The sequence below is a fragment of the Pan troglodytes genome, chromosome 15 (genome assembly GCF_028858775.2).
Source record: "Pan troglodytes isolate AG18354 chromosome 15, NHGRI_mPanTro3-v2.0_pri, whole genome shotgun sequence".
NCBI classification, from domain to species: Eukaryota; Metazoa; Chordata; class Mammalia; order Primates; family Hominidae; genus Pan; species Pan troglodytes.
In genome coordinates, this window is record NC_072413.2 from 94,501,169 (window position 1) to 94,522,513 (window position 21,345).

Sequence of the window (21,345 nt, forward strand, 5' to 3'; positions counted from 1 at the left end):
CTCAGCTTTTGAGTAGCTGGGATTACAGGCACCCACCACTATGCCCCGCTAATTTTTGTATTTTTAGTAGAGATGGGGTTTCAACATGTTTACCAGGCTGATCTCCAACTCCTGACCTCAAGTGATCTTCCCACCTCAGCCTCCCAAAGTGTTGGGATTACAGGCGTGAGCCACTGCGCCCGGCCTCATTTTATTTTTAAAAATCGTTCTCTTTACCTGAGATGCCCTTCTACTCCTTCTGTCCACTTACCAAACCCTAACATATCAGGACGTGTCTGAAGTGACCTCTTACATGAAGTCTACCTTGACTCCATCCTCAATCCTCAATATTGTTCCTTTTAAATGCCTTAGGCAAGTAGCGTGATATCTAGCACATTCTAGGTACTAAATATTCATCAGCTGTGCTATCTAGCTGCCTCATTCTATGGAAGGCTGAAACAAAAATAGTTTGAAGCAATTATAGACCAAAAGCATGGATGTTTAGCGTCCCTCTCTTCACTGCCTTCTGAGATGCCTGGCAGAGGACAACATAAGCTGAAAAAGTCCCCATTCTTTTATTCATAAAGTACATCGTTAGTGCATTTTTTTTTTTTTTTTTTTTTGAACAAGGTCTTGCTCTGTTGCCAAGCTAGAGTGCAATGGCATGATCAGGGCTCACTGCAGTCTCAACTTCCTTGCCTCAGGTGATCCTCCCAACCTCAGCCTCCCAAGTAGCTGGGACTACAGGTGTGTGCCACCAAGCCCAGCTAATTTTTTTGATTTTTTTTTTTAGTAGAGACAACGTCTTGCCACGTTGCCCAGGGTGGCCTAGAACTCCCGAGCTCAAGGAATCCTCTGCCTCCCAAAGTGCTGGGATTACAGGTGTGAGTGAGCCACTGTGCCAGGCCCCAGGGCATATCTTTACAAGCTGCTTTGAAGTCCATAGCCTTAATACATTATTGAATTATCTGGATCTCAGATTTTCAGTCTTTTAGGGACAACTATGCTACTGGGTCTCCAGCCAAAGCCACCTTGATGACAAGAGGAAAAGAGACTAAGTGGAAGAAATGACAATCAAATATAAGTCTGTTTGCAGATCAGCACTATTTAATGGAAATGAAGGCCACATATACAATTTAAAATTTTCTAGTGGTCACATTTAAAAAAACAGGTAAAATTAATTTTAATAGTATATTTTCTTTCTTTTTTTTTTTTTTTGAGACAGGATCTCGTTCTGTCAACGCAGGCTGGAGTGCAGTAGTGAGATGACGACTCACGGCAGCCTCCACCTCCCACTCCAGGGATCCTCCTACCTCAGTCTCCGGAGTAACTGGGACCACAGGCAGGAACTACCATGCCCAGCTAATTTTTTTTTTTTTTTTTAACTTTTTGTAGAGACGGGGGTTTCCCTATCTTGCCCAGGCTGGTCTCTAACTCCTGCCCAAGCGATCCTCCCACCTCAGCCTCCTAAACTGCTGGATCACAGGTGTGAGGCACCGTGCCCGGCTTACATTTTCTTTACTGCAATATATCCAAAATATTTCAACGTGCAATCAATATAAAAAGTGATCAGTGAGGTATTTCACATTCGTCGAACTGACACCCGTGCGTATTTTGCACTTCCAGTGCCTCCTAAACGAACTAGCCTCATTTCAAGTGCTCAGTGGCCCTAAGTGGCCAAGGGGCTACACTAATGGACAGGGCAGGTCTAGGTCCTGTGTTTTTCCCATTCGGAGTCACCAGTCCTACTAGACATTCTGTGAAAAAAGGGAAAGCCTTTGTGAAACTTCCTGAGGACTCACAAATGCACATTATTACATTTAGAGTTTAGAACTTTGGTTAAGGCAGCGTCCTGTATTTGATTCTTTCCCTCTTCCTCTCCACTAACCCCCTATGTGACACCGTAGAACTTATAATTCGTTCTAATTCGCAGATGGAGGGAATATGAGAGAGGAGGCTCTGCCTCAAACACTTTCTCAAACTTTTGCCGAGGGGTGGCGAGAAGGTAGACGTCCAGGTCCCACCCGATATAGATTAAGGGCTGGCAACACAGTCAAGGGGAAATTATGACCAAGACAACCTTTGCTAAAATGCCAGCGGTGACTGCCATTGATGTTCCTATAAAAGGTCAGCTCTGTCAGGAAGTTCCAGTGCATCATTTGTTCAAAAGTAAAATCAGCCCGTGTTCCAGAATTCGCGGACTGTCGTCACAGTCCTAACCTACACATTTATTCGTTCAACAAATATTTCAGCGCCTGGGTCAGGCATCAGGAATACACTGGTGGTTAAAACAGACGGAAAGCTCCATCTGGTGCGACGCAGTCTGGGAGGGAAAGGGAGTCCTGGGGACATGTTTTCGTCGGCTCTAGGCTAAGCACCTCTCGCCGTAGCACACGGGGTCGGCACCGCTGCCCGGCGAAGTACTTGTTACTTTGCAGTCCAGTACGAAGCGGCGGAGTAACCGGTTCCAACCCAAGGCAGCGACTCATGCGAGTCGTTCTAAGCGCCGCGCTGGGGGGTACACACGGTGCACGCGTGGGTGCCTCAGCCCCCTGGCAGCGCCTCCAGGGACGCTGCTCCGGGAAAGAGCAGCCGCCGCGACCTCAGGCGGCGGGAAAGGTGGGACCTCACAATGCGCCGGAAGCGGTGCCTCGTGGCTTGGGATCTCTCCGGGTTCTTCCTTGCGCCGTCCACGCCGCACTGCCCACGAGGGCGTCCCCGCCCGAGGGACAACTCACCGCCCGGAGCCTCCCTGAGCGTTCCCTTCCACCATCTGACACCCACTGCTAAGTGTGAGAGGACCCGGGTGGTAATTGCCGGGCCGCAGGCGGCCTTAGGAACTCCGCTTCCCGTGAGGCTTCGCGGCGGACGGCGCTGGTGCGCAGGCGCACGCACGGCGTGCGTGGTGGCGTCAGCAGTTCTAGAACGTTGCTGTGGTAGCGCTCGGGCGCCATGTTAGGACGAAGGGGAAGGAGGAGAAGCGCTTAAAGCGGCGGGAGCGGTGCGGGAGAGGGGTTGGACCCAGGGCTGAGGCAGGCCCCCCCCTCCCTCCCGCCTCAGTGGATCATGCCCAGGGCGGCAGCGGCGGCGGTTGCGGGGGGGAAGTGACTGGGCGGTGCCGGCGCCGGAGACGATGCCGTTGTAAGTAATTTGTATTCTGTTTTCTTTCGCTCGCCGGCTGGGCCTTGGGGGGCGTCCGGGAAGGGGAAGAGGTAGGCGGAGAGGGTGGCACGCGAGCCCGACCCTCCCCGCTGGTAGGAGGCAGGCAGGACTGGGGACCTTCCTGTTTCCTCGCTCGCTCGCCGCCGCACTTCCCCCGTGTGCTGGGTTCCCGCGTCCCCCGACCCTTCCTGGCTGGGTCAGCTGCCGTCGGGCCGGGGGCCTTCCCCTTCCGGAATTGCTGGCGGAACCTCTAACTCGCCCGGCCACTCCAGCTTCTCCGCCCCGTCCACAAAGAAAATCAAAACAACCCGAAAACAAAACATTGCCTGGCGGTGGGGAACCACGACCCTGCTGCACGCGGGATCAGCACTTGGGGTTCGGGCTCGCTCTCGGCGCCCCTCGGGCCCATTCGATGTTGCTTTTCTGTTCCTGGTCTGTGTCAGTTTGCTCACTCTCTTCCTCCCATTTCCAGATGCCTGTCTTGTGCGCCCGAGTTAGCCCCTTTCCACTGACCTTGTCTGAATGTAGGAGCACGAGTTAAAAGCCCAGCTTTGAGCGTTGAGTCCGCCTGCCTCCACCTCCGCCTCCCTAGCATTCACAGTCGGTCGGAGAAGGGGGCACTTCACAGGGTGCCCTCCTCCAAAACGACTTATGTATTGCTTTCCCTGTTTTGTTTTGATGGGGTAACCAGGTTTCATTCTGTTTCCTTCTTTCTCTATCTCTGGTGATACTTTTTTTTTTTTCCTGGTTGTAAGGCTTAAAGCTAGTCTCTTTATGCTTTCTAATGCCACTGCGCCTTTTTCTTTTCTTGGAGGGTTTTTAAAAAGTTTTTTTCTCCCCTCCCCCTTTCTGATAATGCGATATAATTTGGCAGCTCATTGCCAGTAGATTACGGATTTTTTTTTCCTGCAAATATACAGCATTGTAGAGGCCTAAATAGTGAGACTGCATTTCTTCCATTTTTGAATATTGAAGCGTAAGAGTGCCTCTTTGAGACCAGGGACCGAGTTTTCTTCATCTCAGTAGCCTCAAAACGCAACATGTAATTGACACTCAAAGTTTTGGTTAAATTCAGGATAAAGATTTTTGTGGTTTCTAGACATCGAATGTAGTAACTCAGGTCTATTTTTTTTTTGTAAGTAAGGATAATTTCTTTAGCACATAACCACCGATTGTAGTTTTACAATTATATATGTGTGTGAATGTGTTTCTTTACAGGTGAGACTCTAACTTTGGCACAGACCTTAATGACTTCTATCGCAATTTATGTATTTTAAAAGGATTTTCCATGGCTCCCACCCACCCCCTTAGGTTATTAAGAAGTCTATCACATTACTTCTGTGATGAAAACGTTTGTTAGACTTAACTAACTATACGTGTCTAAAATCTTGGAATCTGCATGGTTTCTGTTTATTGATTTTTCCCTTTCATAGAATGATAAGAGACCCTAGGAGAACTGAGTCTAAGCAAGATTTTTGTGGTGTTTCTCAGTTCAATAGGAGATAAATGTTTGCAGTGATGTCATGTGATGACTGCGTTATTAAGTTAACATTTTGCTGTCTTTGAAAAGGGACTTCTTTTTCTGATAATCATACCAGCATTAAAAATGATAGATGTAAACCTTAAAAGGTTTCAATGAAGAAATAACATTAAGTAATTTGTGTCTTATTTCTAGGAATTAAAAGTACTTTTATACCTACTTTCCCCCAACATTCTTTGAAGAGGGAAGGTATACATTTCTATGAAAGACCTTAGGTATTTCAAATTCTTCGCGAGTTAGTTCAAGTGTGTAAAATGGAAGACGGGGCCAGGCGCGGTGGTTCACGCCTGTAATCCCAGCACTTTGGGAGGCCCAGACAGGTAAATCGCCTGAGGCCAGGAGTTTGAGATCAGCCTGGGCAACATGGCGAAACTTCATCTCAACAAAAAACACAAGTTAGCTGGGCGTGGTGGCTCATGCCTGTAATCCCAGCTACTTGGGAGGTTGAGGTGGGAGGACTGCTTGAGCCCAGGAGGCTGAGGCTGCAGTGAGCCTTGATCATGCCACTGCGTTCCAGCCTGGGTGACAGAGCGAGACTCAAAAAGTAAGTATACGATAATTACTGTAGTAAACAATAGAGAGACCAAAGAATGCCTAGTTAAAGAAAAATAGGGCTTCTTCCTCATTAAGTTGCTTTGTTTTTCATGTACTGCTGTCACACTGTCATAAATGTTGTTTTTTTGATGTGTTGGATTGTGATTTCCCAGCTATATTGTGTTTGACTTTCATTTTTGGTATACCTGTCCTAATGTTAAATTTGGATGGGTGAGTGGCATTGGGGCATGGACCCTAGGTGAGTTGTCGGAATGAATTTAAATCAAAATTATCGAAATTTAGGATATTACAGAACATTTTGATCAAGTGTCCATATTTTGTCTAAATTTCATATGTAGCTACAAACATACTTTTGGAAAGATTATAGTCTGATTTAAGAGTCATGGTGGTGAAGCTTCTGAAAGTTTTGATAGTCTTTGGATCCATTAAACAGTTTCTCACCTAGTCATTATTGACATTTATGCCAGATTCATTCCTTGCAGGTGCCTGTCCTGTGTATTGTAGTTTAACAGCATCCTTAGCTTCCACCTACTGGATTCCAGGAGCTCCACCCCTCCATTTCCCCAGTAATGACAATCAAAAATGTCTCCAGATATTGCCAGATGTGCCCTGGGGTGCAAAATCTGGTTGAGAACCACGGCATTAACGAAAAGTGTGATGCCCTTATGGAAACTAGATGTATTTCTGCCTTACTCTGTGTTGGTCAGATATTTTTGGCATCAGCTCAGTTCTGAATATCACACGTATGATAAAAAGGTGTGAAGGAGAGTAACCAGTATCAGTAGCATTTATGCCACATGCATAGAATGTCGTCAAAGTTACCAAAAAGAGTTACTGCAAGACTTAGGCGAGACAATAGCAAAAATGTTTTCGGGGGCTGCACAAAAAAGAGGGAATTGTAGTAGTTTTACATCGCCATAACAAGCAGAACTGGTACCTGCTGGTGGATGGTCTGTGCTTCCCAGAGCGTGATCTGTGGATGCTTGGGGAGGGGGACCACTGAGATCTTTCAGAGGGTACATACTGTTCAAACTATTTTCATGTTATTGAGATGTTTTGTCTTTCAACATTTGTACTTAACGGTGCAAAAGCAGTGGTGGGAAATGCTGTGTCCATCATAGGAACAATCAAGGCAGAGAACCGGTATTGTATATAGTCATTTCCTTCCTTCCTTCCTTGCTTGATTCCTTCCTTCCTTGCTTCCTTCCTTCCTTCCTTGCTTCCTTCCGTTCTTGACGGAGTCTTGCTCTGTCGCCAGGCTGGAATGCAGTGGAGCGATCTCGGCTCACTGCAACCTCCACCTCCCGGGTTCAAGCGATTCTCCTGCCTCAGCCTTCCAAGTATCTGGGACTACAGGTGTACGCCACCACGCTCAGCTAATTTTTGTATTTTTAGTAGAGACGAGGTTTCACCGTGTTGGCCAGGATGGTCTCGATTTCCTGACCTCGTGATCCCTCCCCACCTCGGCCTCCCAAAGTGCTGGGATTACAGGCATGAGCCACGGCGCCCGGCTGTCATTTTATTTCTTGAAGACTGCACACTCATAGTTTAAAAAGCTTTTGATGAAACAGTAAAAGGAGGTTAATTTTATTAAATCTTGACACTTTGTTTATTTAATGTACTGTGACCACGGAAAGTACTTGTGAAGCTGTATACTGGGGCGTAGAATGGTGGTTTTGAGGAGCACTTGTATGTTGATTTGTGAGCTAAACTGGTGTTCTCATGGAGCTCCATTTTTATCTGAAAGAACAAGTGATGAACTGTGGATATTCATATTTAAGTATTTAGGAGACTTAAATGAGAATAAAGCAAGTCTGTCACTCCAAGGTAAACAACTGACTATTCCTGGCCAGTGAAAAATTGGAGCTTTCAAGCAAAATATAGAATTTTAGAAAGCTTGCTTTTCCATCATGAGCTTGACGGTTTTTCCCAATACTTAAAAGATGTTTCTGCTGACATTGGTGGTAATATTAATGCATATAGTTTTAATGCTGTATAATGTGTGCTTAAAAAAAGAATGTTTTTTAATATTTGGTAGACCTGTATAATTCAGTGAACCCATATTTTCCAAATGACCATTTGTGATGTAATAAAATCATATGTGCATTCAAGGGTACATTCAGAGTGCAAGGTAAACCAGATTTTAATGCAACAGAGTACCAAGGGCTTATTAATAGGGTTTTAACTTTCATATTGTAACTATGCAAAACTGCCACTTGTGGAGTTCTGGTGTAGTATCAAAGAAGACTACTCATATTAATTGAAAATACTAAATTCTCCTCTTTTCCAATTATAATGTTGCTCCCAGCACTATGGGAGGCCGAGGTGGGAGGATTATTTGAGCTTACAAGTTCAAGACCAGCCTGGGTGACATAGCCATCTCCACAAAACAAAAAGAAACAGTTATAATGTTGGTTTGATGCCAGGTTTTCTTCATATGCTTCAACTACAACAATTTATTGCAACAGATTGAATGCAGAAGCAGCTATGAGAATCCAGCCATCTTTGGTTTAGCCAGAATTAAAGAGATTTACAGAAATGCAAAAGCATGCCATTCTTACTAAATTTTTTGTTTTGGAAAATAGTTTTTTAAAGCTATGTTAACATGTAATGAGTTTCTTGTTATTTAAATGAATAAATACTTTAAAAGTTCTTCAGTTATAATTTCCAATGTAGTGGATATTGGTAAGCATAATGCATGTAAGAAAGAGCTCTTTGGAGTGCTCAATACATTTTAAGAGTTTTACAACTCGTAAAGGGGTCCTGAGACCAAAATGTTTGAAAACTTGAGAAATCCTGCTTGAGAACAGCTGCCCCAAGATGAAGTAGACTTTTCAGTGGTGGTATGAGCTGTCCATGCAGCACCTCTGGTGTTTTTTTGTTTTTCGTTTTTCTTGAGATGGAGTCTTGCTCTGTTGCCCAGGCTGGAGTGTAGTGGTGCTAGCTCGGCTCACTGCAACCCCTGCATCCCAGGTTCAAGTGATTCTCCTGCCTCAGCCTACCGAGTAGCTGGGATTATAGGCCCGTGCCACCACGTCCAGCTAATTTTTGTATTTTTAGTAGAGACAGAGTTTCCCTGTATTGGCCAGGTTGGTCTCGAACTCCTGATCTCAGGTGATCTGCCTGCCTTGGCCTCCCAAAGTGCTGGGATTACAGGCCCACCACGCCTGGCCTCTGGTGGTTTTCTGAACACTGCACCTCAGCCCACCCCAACCGTCTGTAATTTAAATAAAATTTTTTTGTTGTTGTCAGTGAAAAACAATATAGTAGATAACCTTTAGGAAAGATAACAGAACTGTGGGAGATTTTGATTCTCAGATTTTAAAATTTGGAGTTTTTATAGTGAATTGCTGCTCAGTAAATGTTGATTATGGTTTTGAGATGTGGTGTTTTACCTTAAACATGTTTTCAGTCCATATTTTTTGGTAGAGAAGTTGGAAGGCAAGGTATTGGAGTTGAGTAAATTTATGAGCCTACTCAGTTCCTATCCCTGATTGTTTTCCTCACCGTCTTAAGGCAGAAGCCAGTTCTGGCTTGATAACAACTTTGAAAATGTTTTGGCTCATCAGAACATTCTATTCTTGGGTAACTAAGTCAACTTTAGGTTAACATTACAATTAAATTTCATCTTCAGTTTTATCTAGGCAAGTTTATAAAGCTAGCTTCTTTCAGGTAAAATGAGACCATTTGGCTTCTTAGCTAGTTCTCATTTTGGGAGGGTGTGTGTGTCTCTTTTATTCTGTATGTTCAGGGTTCTAATTACCTAGCAGCTTTTAAATAATTGGACAATGCCAGTTTATGATTTACAAAGCAGCAACATTATAGGAGGTAATTGGTTCCCCTAAAAGTTGGTTAAAGTTGAGGCTCAAAAGAATACCTGACCAAGGTCATAAAGGTACTAAATTGTAGATTGGGGCTTAAATCAGCTCTGGATTCTGTGTTCCATTCTCATTCCAGTACACTATACCATCTCCTGTGGACACTGTAGGGAACCATGTGTGGTTAGCTCAGTTGGAGTCTTTATTTATTTTTGAGACAGGAACTCACTGTTGCCCAGGCTGGAATGCAGTGGTGCGATCATGGGTCACTGCAGGCTTGACCTCCCAGGCTCAAGGGATCCTCCCACCTCAGCCTCCCAAGTATCTGGGACTACAGGCACGCACCACCATACGTGGCCAATTTTTGTATTTTTTTACTGTGACAGGGTTTTGTCACGTTGCCCAGGCTGCTCTCAAACTCCTGGGCTCAAGCAATCCCGCCTTGGCCTCCCAAATTGCCGAGATTACAGGTGGCTCATGCCACCATGCCTGGCCAGTTGGAATCTCTGTATAGTTTCAAGTAGAATTAATTTTCAAGCTCAGTTTTTGTGTGTGTGTATAACATGTAAATCTCAAAGTATTTACATAATAAAAATATATACAAAAGTATATAAACAAAAGTAACATATAGTGTATACTTGTAGTATACACAGAATGTAACATACTATAGAACCTGAGATCTTGTGCATTGCTTAATGATTGGATATATTCTGTAAAAATGTGTTATTTTTCAGATTTTATTGTGGGAACAGTGTACTTAACACAAACCTAAATGGTATAGCCTGCTATGCACCTAGGCCTATGCACCAATGATATGGCCTGTTGCTCCTAGGCTATAAACCTGTGGCAGCATGTTACTGTACCGAATACTGTAGGCACTTGTAACACATTAGGAAGCATTTGTGTATCTAAATGTATGTAAACACAAAAGGAATAGTAAAAATACGGTATTATGCTGTTATGGGACCACTGTTCTATGTGTGGTCTGTCATTGACTGAAGAATTCTGTTAACGTGGCACACGACTACTTTCAGTGGCTTTATTTGCATATATATTCTTATTTAAAGCCATGCACAGATTTGCCACTTAGACACCGCTTTGTTGTGGCCAGTACCTTTTGTGGGAGTTGCGTTTTTTTTTTTTTTTTTTTAAATCTTTGGATTGTATGTAGGCCTGCTGAACTGTATAGCAATCTCATTTGTGGAAACCTAAGGATTTGGGAAAGAAAAAATAAAGGCATTCTGTTAGATTTCTTTCTTCCTCTTTTGTTACAGAATTATTTTTCAAATTTTTATTCCCTCTATATTTTGTCCAGAAATTGGATTCTTGGATTTTACGGCAGTTTTTATAATTTTGAGGTTGATCAAGAATAGTGTTTGTCATTTTGATCATTAGAAACATTTAAATTACATTTCCTGAAATTAGTGTCTGTAATACTATGACTTACTATAATCTTGACTATTTTCTGATACATTTTCACACTCTTTCGTACTTTTTCAGGTCCTGTTTCATACTTTATTAAATTTACATTTCTTTCATTTTCAAGTTGTACTTGGCAAGTTGATGTAGCAGTGTACAATTTGGCTTTTTTTTTTTTTTTTAAGTTTCTCCTAGCCATATGAGAGAGAGGGACACATGCGCGCGCGCGCGCGCGCTCAGGGGCAGTTGGAAGTACCCTTTGGAAGTGAGGAAAAATAAATTGGCCATTGTAGTAATTGAACAGCAAGTACCCTTTCTCTGCATAAGCAACCTTGAATTTTCAGTTTGGCCTTGGGCTTTATCATACATACTTTATTCCCCTTGAGCATAAACAAACTATTACATCATCTTTGAGCCTCTGCTGCTGCTTTACTAAATATTGGCTGGATGGCCCACCTGCAGTACGTTTTTAAGAATATAGTGGGATCTAAATATTTTTAGTACCACTTACACAGAACACCTTACGGTGGGCCAGTTAACCATCGTTTTAATTTCTTAGCAAATAGATTATTTTGGCGATAATCTTGCCTCTAAGCTACTATCATGCTGTATACCTTGTGAAAAAGGAGATTGTATTATTTTGGCTAATAATTAATATTTAATGCACATTGAGATACTTTAGAGAGATCCCTTGTATCTTTTCTGTTCATGTCCTTTGAGCACATTAGGGTTAAGACCTTTAAACAGCAAATTCTACTGTGGTGAATTGTTACTTTAAATAAGTTACTGTAGTTTATCTGATTGGTTTCAAAGAAGAATATTTAGCAAGTTTGGCTTTCAGTTTTAACTCTATCATGCAAATAATAAAGTGTTTTCTGTTAAGTAGTAGCTATAAATTGGGGCAGTTGACTCTGTTAATATCATGGGCCACAACTTGTTCCAAATGCCTAATATCACTAGGTGGGGATTAATCAGTAGTGCCTGATGAGTTTTGTATAAATTGAGACACAGGCGGGCTGTGGTGGCTCATGCCCGTAATCCCAGCACTTTGGGAGGTCAAGGTGGGAGGATTGCTTGAGCCCAGGCGTTCGACACCAGCCTGGGCAACATAGTGAGATCCTGACTCTATTAAAAAAAATTAAATTGAGATGCAAAGTACTTAAACATTAACTATTTAAGGAAAACACCAATGGAAATATGATGTTCTGTCCTTTTGTGTGTTAGTAGTCATCTGCCTAGATTACGCCTCTCCTTTCCGATCATTTACTGTGTACACCTTCTGGCATAGTCATGATTTTATCTTTGTTTCTTTAATGGTTTTTTCCCCAAGCTTCTACTTTGCACTTGTTGTTTAAGGATCTGAATCCCAGACTAAATTTGAGATTGTCATTGAAAACAGAGACTACCTTAAGCATCTTTATATTTCTGATTTTATTTAGCATTGTCTTTTATGCATATTTAGGAATTTGGTACATTTCAACCTCATAAATACTGTACTTTCTGACAAAAGGTAGATGAGAAAAAAGTGCTTTTAGGAAAATTGAGTTGATGTTTAATAACCTTGGCCGCCCTAGCAGCTTCCTGGAGCAATAAATAAAGCAATATTTGCTTTGGATTTACTATTTCTAGCCACAGAGTATTGCACTAAAAAGCTATTTTAAAAATCTTTGTTTATTTCACAGAATAGTGTTTTAATTAGCATAAACTGAGTTTTTAGCTAATAACCAAAAGCTAATTATTGTTTTAATTTGAAGATTTGTTTGGTGCCCCTTGCTGCCATTTTAGGGGGTTATTTTAGCCTCCTTGCTATCACTATTCTAATTTAATGGTGAACGGTAGAATTAGTTGACTTTCAACTTTTGCAAGATTATTAATATTTACTTTAAATAATTTAACATGTTGAAACAAGTTTATAAAATATAAGGTAAAATTTTACGGTCTCAATTCTGCTTGATCGTGTTTCTATGAATGTGTTATGGACGTAATATACAAATAGTTAAAAAAAAAACTGGGTGTCATGGTCCATGCCTGTAATCTGAGCTATAAGGGAGGATCGCCTGAGCTCAAGAGTTTAGATCAGCCTGGGCAACAGAGCAAGACACCATCTCTAAAATTAAAAAAATATATATCTTTATCTATATGACTACATATTGTAAATGATGTGCAGAGGTGCCTCAGTATAGAGATGATTATTATAGGCTATGATATCAGCTATCTGGGTTCATATTCTGGTCCAGTAAACTTAGTCAAGCCTTCTTTCTTAGTTTAATAGTAAGAGTTGTTAGAAAAAAATTGGGAATAATGTAAAGTGCTTGACTTAATACGTGGGTTATGTTGAAATTTCAGTAGATGGCAGCTATGATCGTAATTGTATTCTGCAACTTTTTTTTCTCCTGATACACATGCTGCTAAACATACTATCTCATTGCTTTATTTTGGCATAGTTTTAAGTTGTAAGCATGTACTGTAATTAACAAGTTCTTTATTGATGGATATTTAGGTGGTTTCCAGTTTTACTTCATTGCATACTCTGCTCAGTGAACAACCTTGATTACCTTTCTGTGTTAGTTCTGTGAGAAAGGTTCAAATTCCAGAACCTATGAGATCAAGAGAGTTAATTTACAAATGAATGAACTAAGTACCAAAGAAGCTCCCTTTTTAGGGGATAGCCCTGGGATAGACGCTGCTCATTTCAAGCTTATTTCTGTTGTGCCGGAATTCGGGTCCCTATTTTGGTCTGTCTTCCAGTCTTTGCACCCATACTCTAGCAGTGGCTGGAAATGTATATATTTTTTATTGTTTGTTTTTTGCTTTTTTGGGGGATGGAGTCCCGCTTGTTGCTCAGGCTGGATTGCAGTGGTGTGATCACAGATCACTACAGCCTCAGCTTCCTGGGCTCAAGAGATCCTCTTGCCTCAGCCTTCTGAGTAGCTGGGACTACACTACAGGTGCATGCCACTACAGCTGGCTAATTTTTAAACTTTTTGTACAGATGGGGCCTTTCTATGTTGTCCAGGCTGGTCTCAAACTCCTGGGCTCAAGGGATCTTCCTACCTCAGCCTCCCAAAGTGACGGAATTACAGGTCTGAGCCGCTGCACCAGGCCTGGGGATTTAGCTTTTCATGTAATATTTTATATTTTAAAAATGTGTGATTAAAGAGAATATGTCTTCCAATTTCATGGCTTTCAGTTTGAACCTTCTGTCCTAGTATTTTTGTAATAAATAGATCGCTGGAGATAAAGTTGCTAGACAAACTTTTAAAATTGGTATGTGCATTTTTAATTTTGATAAATATCAGATTGCCTTTTAAAATGATGTAACAAGTTTGCTTTCATCGTGATGAATAAGGGCTCGTTTTTTTTACACCATGGCCAACATTGGAGGTTTTTTGTCTTTCATTCTTACCACATATATTAAATTTTGTTTTTCATTAATCAGGTTGTCTTAATTTGCTTCCCTGATACGCAGTGAAACTTTTTAAAAAATTGATTGAAGAATTCTTTATGTATTCAGACTGTTGCTGTTTTGGCATAAGTTGCATGTATTTTCTCCTTTTATCATTTGCTTTAACTTTCCTTATGTGCTATATTGTTATTATATAAAAGTTGGAATATTTTGATGTAAGTAAACCTGTTTTTATGGCTTTTGCGTTCCGTGTCTTGCTTGACTAAGGCTCTGAAAGTGTTTTTTATTTTCTTTCAGTGCCTTTATGCTTTTTAAATATTTCTGAAATAGCATCTGGGTTTTAGATTTTACTATGGACAGTCAAAGCCATTTGAGTATTTCATAGTTGTCTTCACTGATTTAAAATGGTTATCAGTATATGTCCAAAGATGATCATGCTTTGCCTATTTGAATGTATGACCATTAAACTCCAGTTAACAAATCATAGGAACTTGCACTATTTGCATTAGGTATCTTTTTTTTTTTTTGAGACTGAGTCCCGCTCTGTTGCCCAGGCTGGAGTGCAGGGATCTCGGCTCACTGCAAGTTCCACCTCCCAGGTTCACGCCATTCTCCTGCCTCAGCCTCACAAGTAGCTATGACTACAGGCAACTGCCACCACGCCCGGCTAATTTTTTTTTTGTTGTTGTTATGTTTAGTAGAGACGGGGTTTCACTGTGTCAGCCAGGGTGGTCTCCATCTCCTGACGTCGTGATCCGCCCGCCTTGGCCTCCCAAAGTGCTGGGATTGCAGGCGTGTGCCACCACGCCCAGCCTATTTGCATTAGATTTCTAACTACTGTACCAAGGTGGTTCTTGATAGTTGAGATTGTATATATTAGTTAAGTCGAATGTCTAACCTTTTGAAACAAATATCCCGCCAAAATAAACAGCCAACAGTCAACAAAAATGTCACTATTCTTTCTAAGTTCCTAAATATTTATCCTAATTAGAGTCATCTTGACAGCCCTGCATGGGGAAAGGAAAGACCTGTTTCTCAGCTTTGGTCTAAAAACTTTCGTATTTGGAAACTGCTCTTTAGTGTTATGTGTTGTAGTTGTAAAATTCCTAGTTTGTTATCCAAAGTAATGAAGAGATACAATAAATTCTAAGGTAAATCCGCAGAGATGCAACTTACCAAGAATAATATAACTAGTGGCAGAAATGAAACCAGAGTAATACGACGAGTAGCAGAAGTGAAATCAGGCCTGCTTTCTCCCTTTTTTATCAGATTGTTTTTGAGTTGAGACCAGACTTTGTAGTCTGTCCTGAATGCTATTACCAGAAGTCACAGTTTTTTAGTATACAGTTATATTTTAGGAAGACATACTTAGTAGTAATATGCATGGTGGAACCATGTGACAAAGGAGTAGAAGGAAAGGAGTTGGGACCAAGATTGCCAAGAATCAGAACTAGAATAGTTGAAAACGAATTGTTATATAGAATGTTAAAATTAAAACAATTAAAAGGCATGTATTCTATGTGAACTTTGCCTTGATGAAAATAATTTAAATATTATAAAGAAAACTCCTCGTATTCTAAGGAGAGAAGAGTTCTGAAAATTCTTTATACATTACCTTGAACCTGTAAGAAAAGGTGTGTTTGTAGGGGAGGAGTGTTTGGCTGTCTTTTTGTGGTTTTGAGAGGGGGCAGAATTCATATATGTACTATTAGATGTAGGTATGTATTTATGTGTAACTCTGATCCAGAAAGGATGAAGACTTTTAAGAATGCTTTAGTCATAATATTAAAAACTGGCAAGATGTTTGCATTAGATGTGGATGAAAAGGAAGAATAAGGATAGATACACAATGGAGCAAAATATTAGGCTACTAAAAATAGTTCTTAAGGAAATACAGTAACTTTTGTATTTTTATAGAGTAGAGAGCTTGCTAGATGGCTGCCAGTTGCACTCTAAGAATTCGGGCAGTACCCTGAAGGTAAATATTAATTACGTTGGTGAGACAAAAATGGACCAGTTGCTCAAGCAAAGCACAGTGTTCTTCATATTAAAAACCAGGAAGACATTTTAAGGAATCACAAATACTGCAGCTATATGTCTGGTTTGTATTTTTCCTTTTTGTGTTACGTAAATTGTAGAAGTTTATTTTTCAAAGTAGAATAGTGTCTGAAGAAAATTAAATACTGGTAAAAATGTTTCTAGAATGGGCAGATGTCTAGTGCATTCAAGAATGGGAGGAGGAACTTTGCATTCTTGGGATTGGTAGCTGTCTGGTGTATGGTTCCAGGAGAGTGTCAGTGCATATGTAAGGCAGAAGAATCCTTAATCTTTGGAGGTTTATGTTCCAAATTGCCCAATATTGGAGTATATAGTTTTGTTAGAAGGAGAACAGCAACAAAAAGATTCCTTAAATTGTTTTATCACTCTACTTAATTTCTAATGTTAAATGGAAAATCTTCACTTCCATTTAAAGTGTTATAATATTTAATGTTTCTACTTTGGACGTTTGAAACATCTGGGAGCCTGGAATTCTTAGTCTAGCTCCTTAAGCTCATGCTGAGCCATTTTTATTGGAGACACAAGTATCTTGTAAATTTCAGAGTATGCATTTGTTTCTTTTTATTTGGTAGGTCTATGTTAACGTAGTTTTTCCTTTTCTTTCTTTCTTTCCTTCCCTTTCCTTCCCCTCCCTCCCTCATTCTCTCCCTCTCTTTCTTCCTTCCTCCCTCCCTCCCTCCCGGGCTCCTATCTCAAACTCCTGGGCTCAAGCCATCCTCCTGCCTCAGCCTCCTGAGTAGCTAGGACTACGGGCATGTGCCACCAAGCCCAGCTAATTTTTATTTTTCATAGAGATGGGTGTCTTGCTCTGTTGCCCAGGCTGGTCTCAAATTCCTGACCTCAAGTGATTTTCCCCTGCTGTGCCTCCCTAAGCATTGGGATTATATGCATGAGCCATGGTGCCTGGCTCATATATATTCTTTCTTGAATTAGATGGAACACATGTGGTTTTATCTTGACAGAAAGTAATACTGAGGCTAGATGATGTGCCTACATTTGGAATAAAGTAAATAAAAATTTCCAGCTTGCGTCTGATTTATTTCCCCATCAAAATGTTAGTGTAATCAATATTTTTTCAAATTAGGCTGAACAAGTCCTGTGTGCGTTTAGAAATCAGGGCCTGTATTCTAATGTTCTAGTGAGAAAGTTAGACAGGAGCTTTCCAAGCATTGTTTATTGTGACAATGAAAGCCTAAAGATTTGAGTAAGAAAAAAAATGGAAAGATTTAGGAATCTTACAGTGGATACTCTTTGTTTTTTTAATGATCCAAACTGAACTGGTAATGAATTTAATTCCTTGAGAATGGAAAAGAATGCAGAGAAACATATTACTCGCACAAAACAAAAATAGAGGTTTATTGCTTGAAGCTACGAAAGTATAATTTCAGCTTATACCTGACCTAAAAGCTCTCCTTGCTTGAACCAGATCTAGCCTAGACAAAATAAAGTTTTTACACTTTTTCTGGCTTTACTTGTGTTAAAATCATTTATAAAAGCATTCATAATCCCAGGATAATTGTGAAGGACTGTAGTTTATTCAGAAAAACTCATGAAGCAATGAATAACACAAGATAATACAATTACGTTAGGTTATGTGGTAAGCGTACTTTGTATTGTGCACTTGAAAATTTAAGAGTAGATCTCAAGTTGCGTGCTCTTATGGCAGAAAACCAGAGGGGTACACAGGGAAACTTTTGGAGGTAATGGATGTGTTTATTACCTTGATTATGCTAATGGAACTACAAGTGTATGCATATGTCCAAACTCACCAAATTATATACATTAATTACGTTCAGTAGTTTTGGTATGTCAGTGATATCTCAATAAAACTGGGGGAAAAAAAACCTGTGTGTGATGAACAAGACATTATGAATTCAGTTACATTTCATGTGTATATTTTAACCTTAGGAGATGCTACATATGATTGGAAAACAGAACATTTTTATTTTGTCTTCAGCAAATGCTTTTTTTTTTTTTTTTTTTTTTCCCCCTGAGATGGAGTTTTGCTCTGTTGCCCAGGCTGGAGTGCAGTGGCACGATCTTGGCTTACCGCAACCTCCACTTCCTGGGTTAGAGCGATGCTCCTGCCTCAGCCTCCTGAGTAGCTGAGATTATAGCATGCCACCACACCTGGCTAATTTTTGTATTTTTATTAGAAATGGGTTTTCGCCTTCTTGGCTGGGCTGGTCTTTGAACTCCTGGCCTCAAATCATCTGCCCTCCTCGGCCTCCCAAAATTTGCTGGGATTACAAGTGTGAGACACCATGCTTGGGCCAGTCTTCAGCAAATGCTTAATGCTGATGGGGATTAACATTATAGCTTTTGAGTAGCTATGCAACTTAGATTAAAGGGGCAGGAGGAAACGGTCTAATGTGAATTAATTTCTGCAAGAGATAAATCTGATTCATATTTATTCAGTAAATGTTATTATAAAATCTGAATTAAAATTAAGACAGTATGTAACTAGACCAGGCAACAGTAAATAGATGACACGCAGTCCAGCAGCTAATTAGTAACATGCGGTATGGGCTTCTTGGCATTCTTAGATCTTTCTTGATATCACAAGACAAATTACAGAACAGTCTAGCAGTTGGAGTATAGACCAGAACCCAGTGGATTTGTTCAGTAAATGTATCATAAGCCTTACTTGCATAGCATTCTTAGATTTAGCACTTTATTGCTTTTTGCTTTTTTTTTTTTTTTGAGACGGAGTCTCGCTCTGTCCCCCAGGCTGGAGTGCAGTGGTGCGATCTCAGCTCACTGCAAGCTCCGCCTCCCAGGTTCACACCATTCTCCTGCCTCAGCCTCTCCGAGTAGCTGGGACTACAGGCGCCCACCACTACGCCCAGCTAATTTTTTGTGTTTTTAGTAGAGACGGGGTTTCACTGTGGTCTCGATCTCCTGACCTCGTGATCCGCCCACCTCGGCCTCCCAAAGTGCTGGGATTATAAGCGTGAGCCACCGCGCCTGGCCTTTATTGCATATGTAGATTATCACACTTTAACTTAAAGTAGAAATTGTATTTAGAACTTGGTAAAAAAAAAGTAGCTGTGGTTGGGCATGGTGGCCCATGCTTGTAATCCCAGCACTTTGAGAGGCCAAAGGGAGCGGATCACTTGAGCTCAGGAGTTCGAGAGCAGCCTGGCCAACATGGTGAAACCCTGTCTCTACTAAAAATATAAAAATTAGCCGGGTGTGGTGGCATGCACCTGTAGTCCCAGCTACTCGGGAGGCTGAGGCAGGAGAATCGGTGGAACCTGGAAGGTAGAGGTTGCAGTGAGCTGAGATCGTACCACTGTACTCCTGCCTGGGTGACAGAGCGAGACTCCATCTCAAAAAATAAAAAGTAGCTGTGTGTGTGTGTGTAAAATACACTTTTTTTTTTTTTTTTTTTTTTTTGGTAGAGACAGGGTTTCAGCATGTTATCCAGGCTGGCCTCAACTCCTGGGCTCAAGCCATTCTCCCACTTCAGCCTCCTGAAGTGCTGGGATTACAGGGGTGAGCCACCACACCTGGCCTATAAACACTTAATTTCTTAAGGAATGGAATTTGGGAGAAATAACCGATCCAGATTTTGGGTCTTTCCTTATTGTGTACTTGGTTTTGTATGTTATTCAACTGTTAGTTTAAAATTATTATGTTGACTTCTTAATTTAATGAAAAAATATTTATGAAAAAAGATTTAGTCAGATTTATTTCCTAAGCATTTAAAGCATGCTATGCCTTTTTACAAATTTGAAACTTATCTTAAAATGGATAAAATAGCTGTGTGTGTGTAAAATAAACCTTTTAGACTAGCATCATTATCGAAGTGTAAATCTCTTAAAAAGATCATTAACAAGCTTAAGGTATATTCACCCTAAGGGAAAGAACTATATTCAGTTCTTTCCCTTCAAATTTTGTTTAAGTTTATGCTATTTGCTTCATTATCTATGAACTTCGTTCATTGTAAGCCAGATGCCAGGTTTCATTTGGAGAATGTCTTATATTGGTAAAGTAGCATTTCTGTAGCGTGTTTATCAATGTTTAAGAAACAGATTTTGGCTTCTTTTCAAGAGGTGAAATTTCTCAGAAGTTTACTATATTCTGAATTAGTGTTTTCTCTAGCAATGTATTTGGTCTGGATTCTAACTTAGATGTTTAAGTAGTGACAGTTAAAATCCTTGGGGCAGGATTTTCTCTTTGGTCACTTGCTTTTGGTCACTTTTTGTCATAAAAATTTTGGGGGTATTGCAGGGAACCAATCATGTTTAGAAATGTGTGTTACTAAATTAGTTTTTCTGGTCATACTGATTTGTTTCAAATTGTAGAATTCTTTTGGCAGTAATTGTATCCAATTTTATTTATAGTCCAGTTACAACACAGGGATCACAACAAACACAACCGCCACAGAAGCACTATGGCATTACTTCTCCTATCAGCTTAGCAGCCCCCAAGGAGACTGACTGCGTACTTACACAGAAACTAATTGAGACATTGAAACCCTTTGGGGTTTTTGAAGAGGAAGAGGAACTGCAGCGCAGGTAAATAGATATTCTATATTTTTTTAACTTGGAAACTCTTATTGATGTTGACATAAACTAATTTTGAGGCATTCTCTACTTACTTAGAAGGCCAGGGTTATTTGCCCAGATCTATGTATCTGTTTTGGAGAAGAGGGATACTTAAGAGAGAAAACTTTTTGTTTTTGAGACGGAGTCTTCCTCGTTACCCACGCTGGAGTGCAATGGTGTGATCTTGGCTCACCACAGCCTCCGCCTCCTGGGTTCAAGCGATTCTCCTGCCTCAGCCTCTCGAGTAGCTGGGATTATAGGTACCCGCCACCACGCCCGGCTAATTTTTTGTATTTTTAGTAGAGATGGGGTTTCACCATGTTGGGCAGGCTGGTCTTGAACTCCTGAGCCTTGGCCTCCCAAAGTGTTGGGATTACAGGCGTGAGCCACCGTACCTGGCTGAAAACTTTTATTTTCTACATAGAGTTCTCTTCCCTTAATTTTGATGTTATTTTTTTTTTTTTCTGAAGAATTAATTTTGATTTTTTAATGCTTTTGGTTATTATAGTACTGAATTGTCTGGAGAAAGAGGAATGCCTTACTCAGTGTAACAGTGCCTGTATATATATAGAGAGAGAGAGAGAGAGAGAGGGAAAGCGAGAGAGAGAGCGAGCGCGCATTAACTACAATATACTGTGCTTCTGATTGCTTAAAAACTCATAATTTAGGAAGAACGCCTATTTAAAACTTTAAGAAATTTAATCAGTAATGATCTGGAATACTTGATTGATAATTGTTTTATCGACAGGATTTTAATTTTGGGAAAACTAAATAACCTGGTAAAAGAGTGGATACGAGAAATCAGTGAAAGCAAGGTAAGGCAACTTTTTTGTATATGAAATAATTTCGTATATA

General features: G+C 40.7%; 1 protein-coding gene across 4 annotated transcripts in view; it reads left to right on the top strand.

The window, feature by feature from the left end:
• The first annotated feature begins 2,662 nt into the window (after positions 1-2,662).
• The window catches only part of PAPOLA (poly(A) polymerase alpha), a 67,421-nt gene continuing 48,738 nt past the window's right edge, over positions 2,663-21,345 (top strand). For 2 of the 4 annotated variants that reach the window (XM_009428421.4, XM_009428422.4), the window contains exons 1-3: positions 2,665-3,120; positions 20,287-20,460; positions 21,239-21,305. In XM_009428421.4, the coding sequence (XP_009426696.1) occupies positions 3,113-3,120; positions 20,287-20,460; positions 21,239-21,305 (249 nt within the window). In that variant the 5' untranslated portion in view covers positions 2,665-3,112. Of the gene's footprint in view, positions 3,121-20,286; positions 20,461-21,238; positions 21,306-21,345 lie in introns of all 4 variants that reach the window. The other 2 variants (XM_003314514.5, XM_063793118.1) reach the window with 2 other exon arrangements.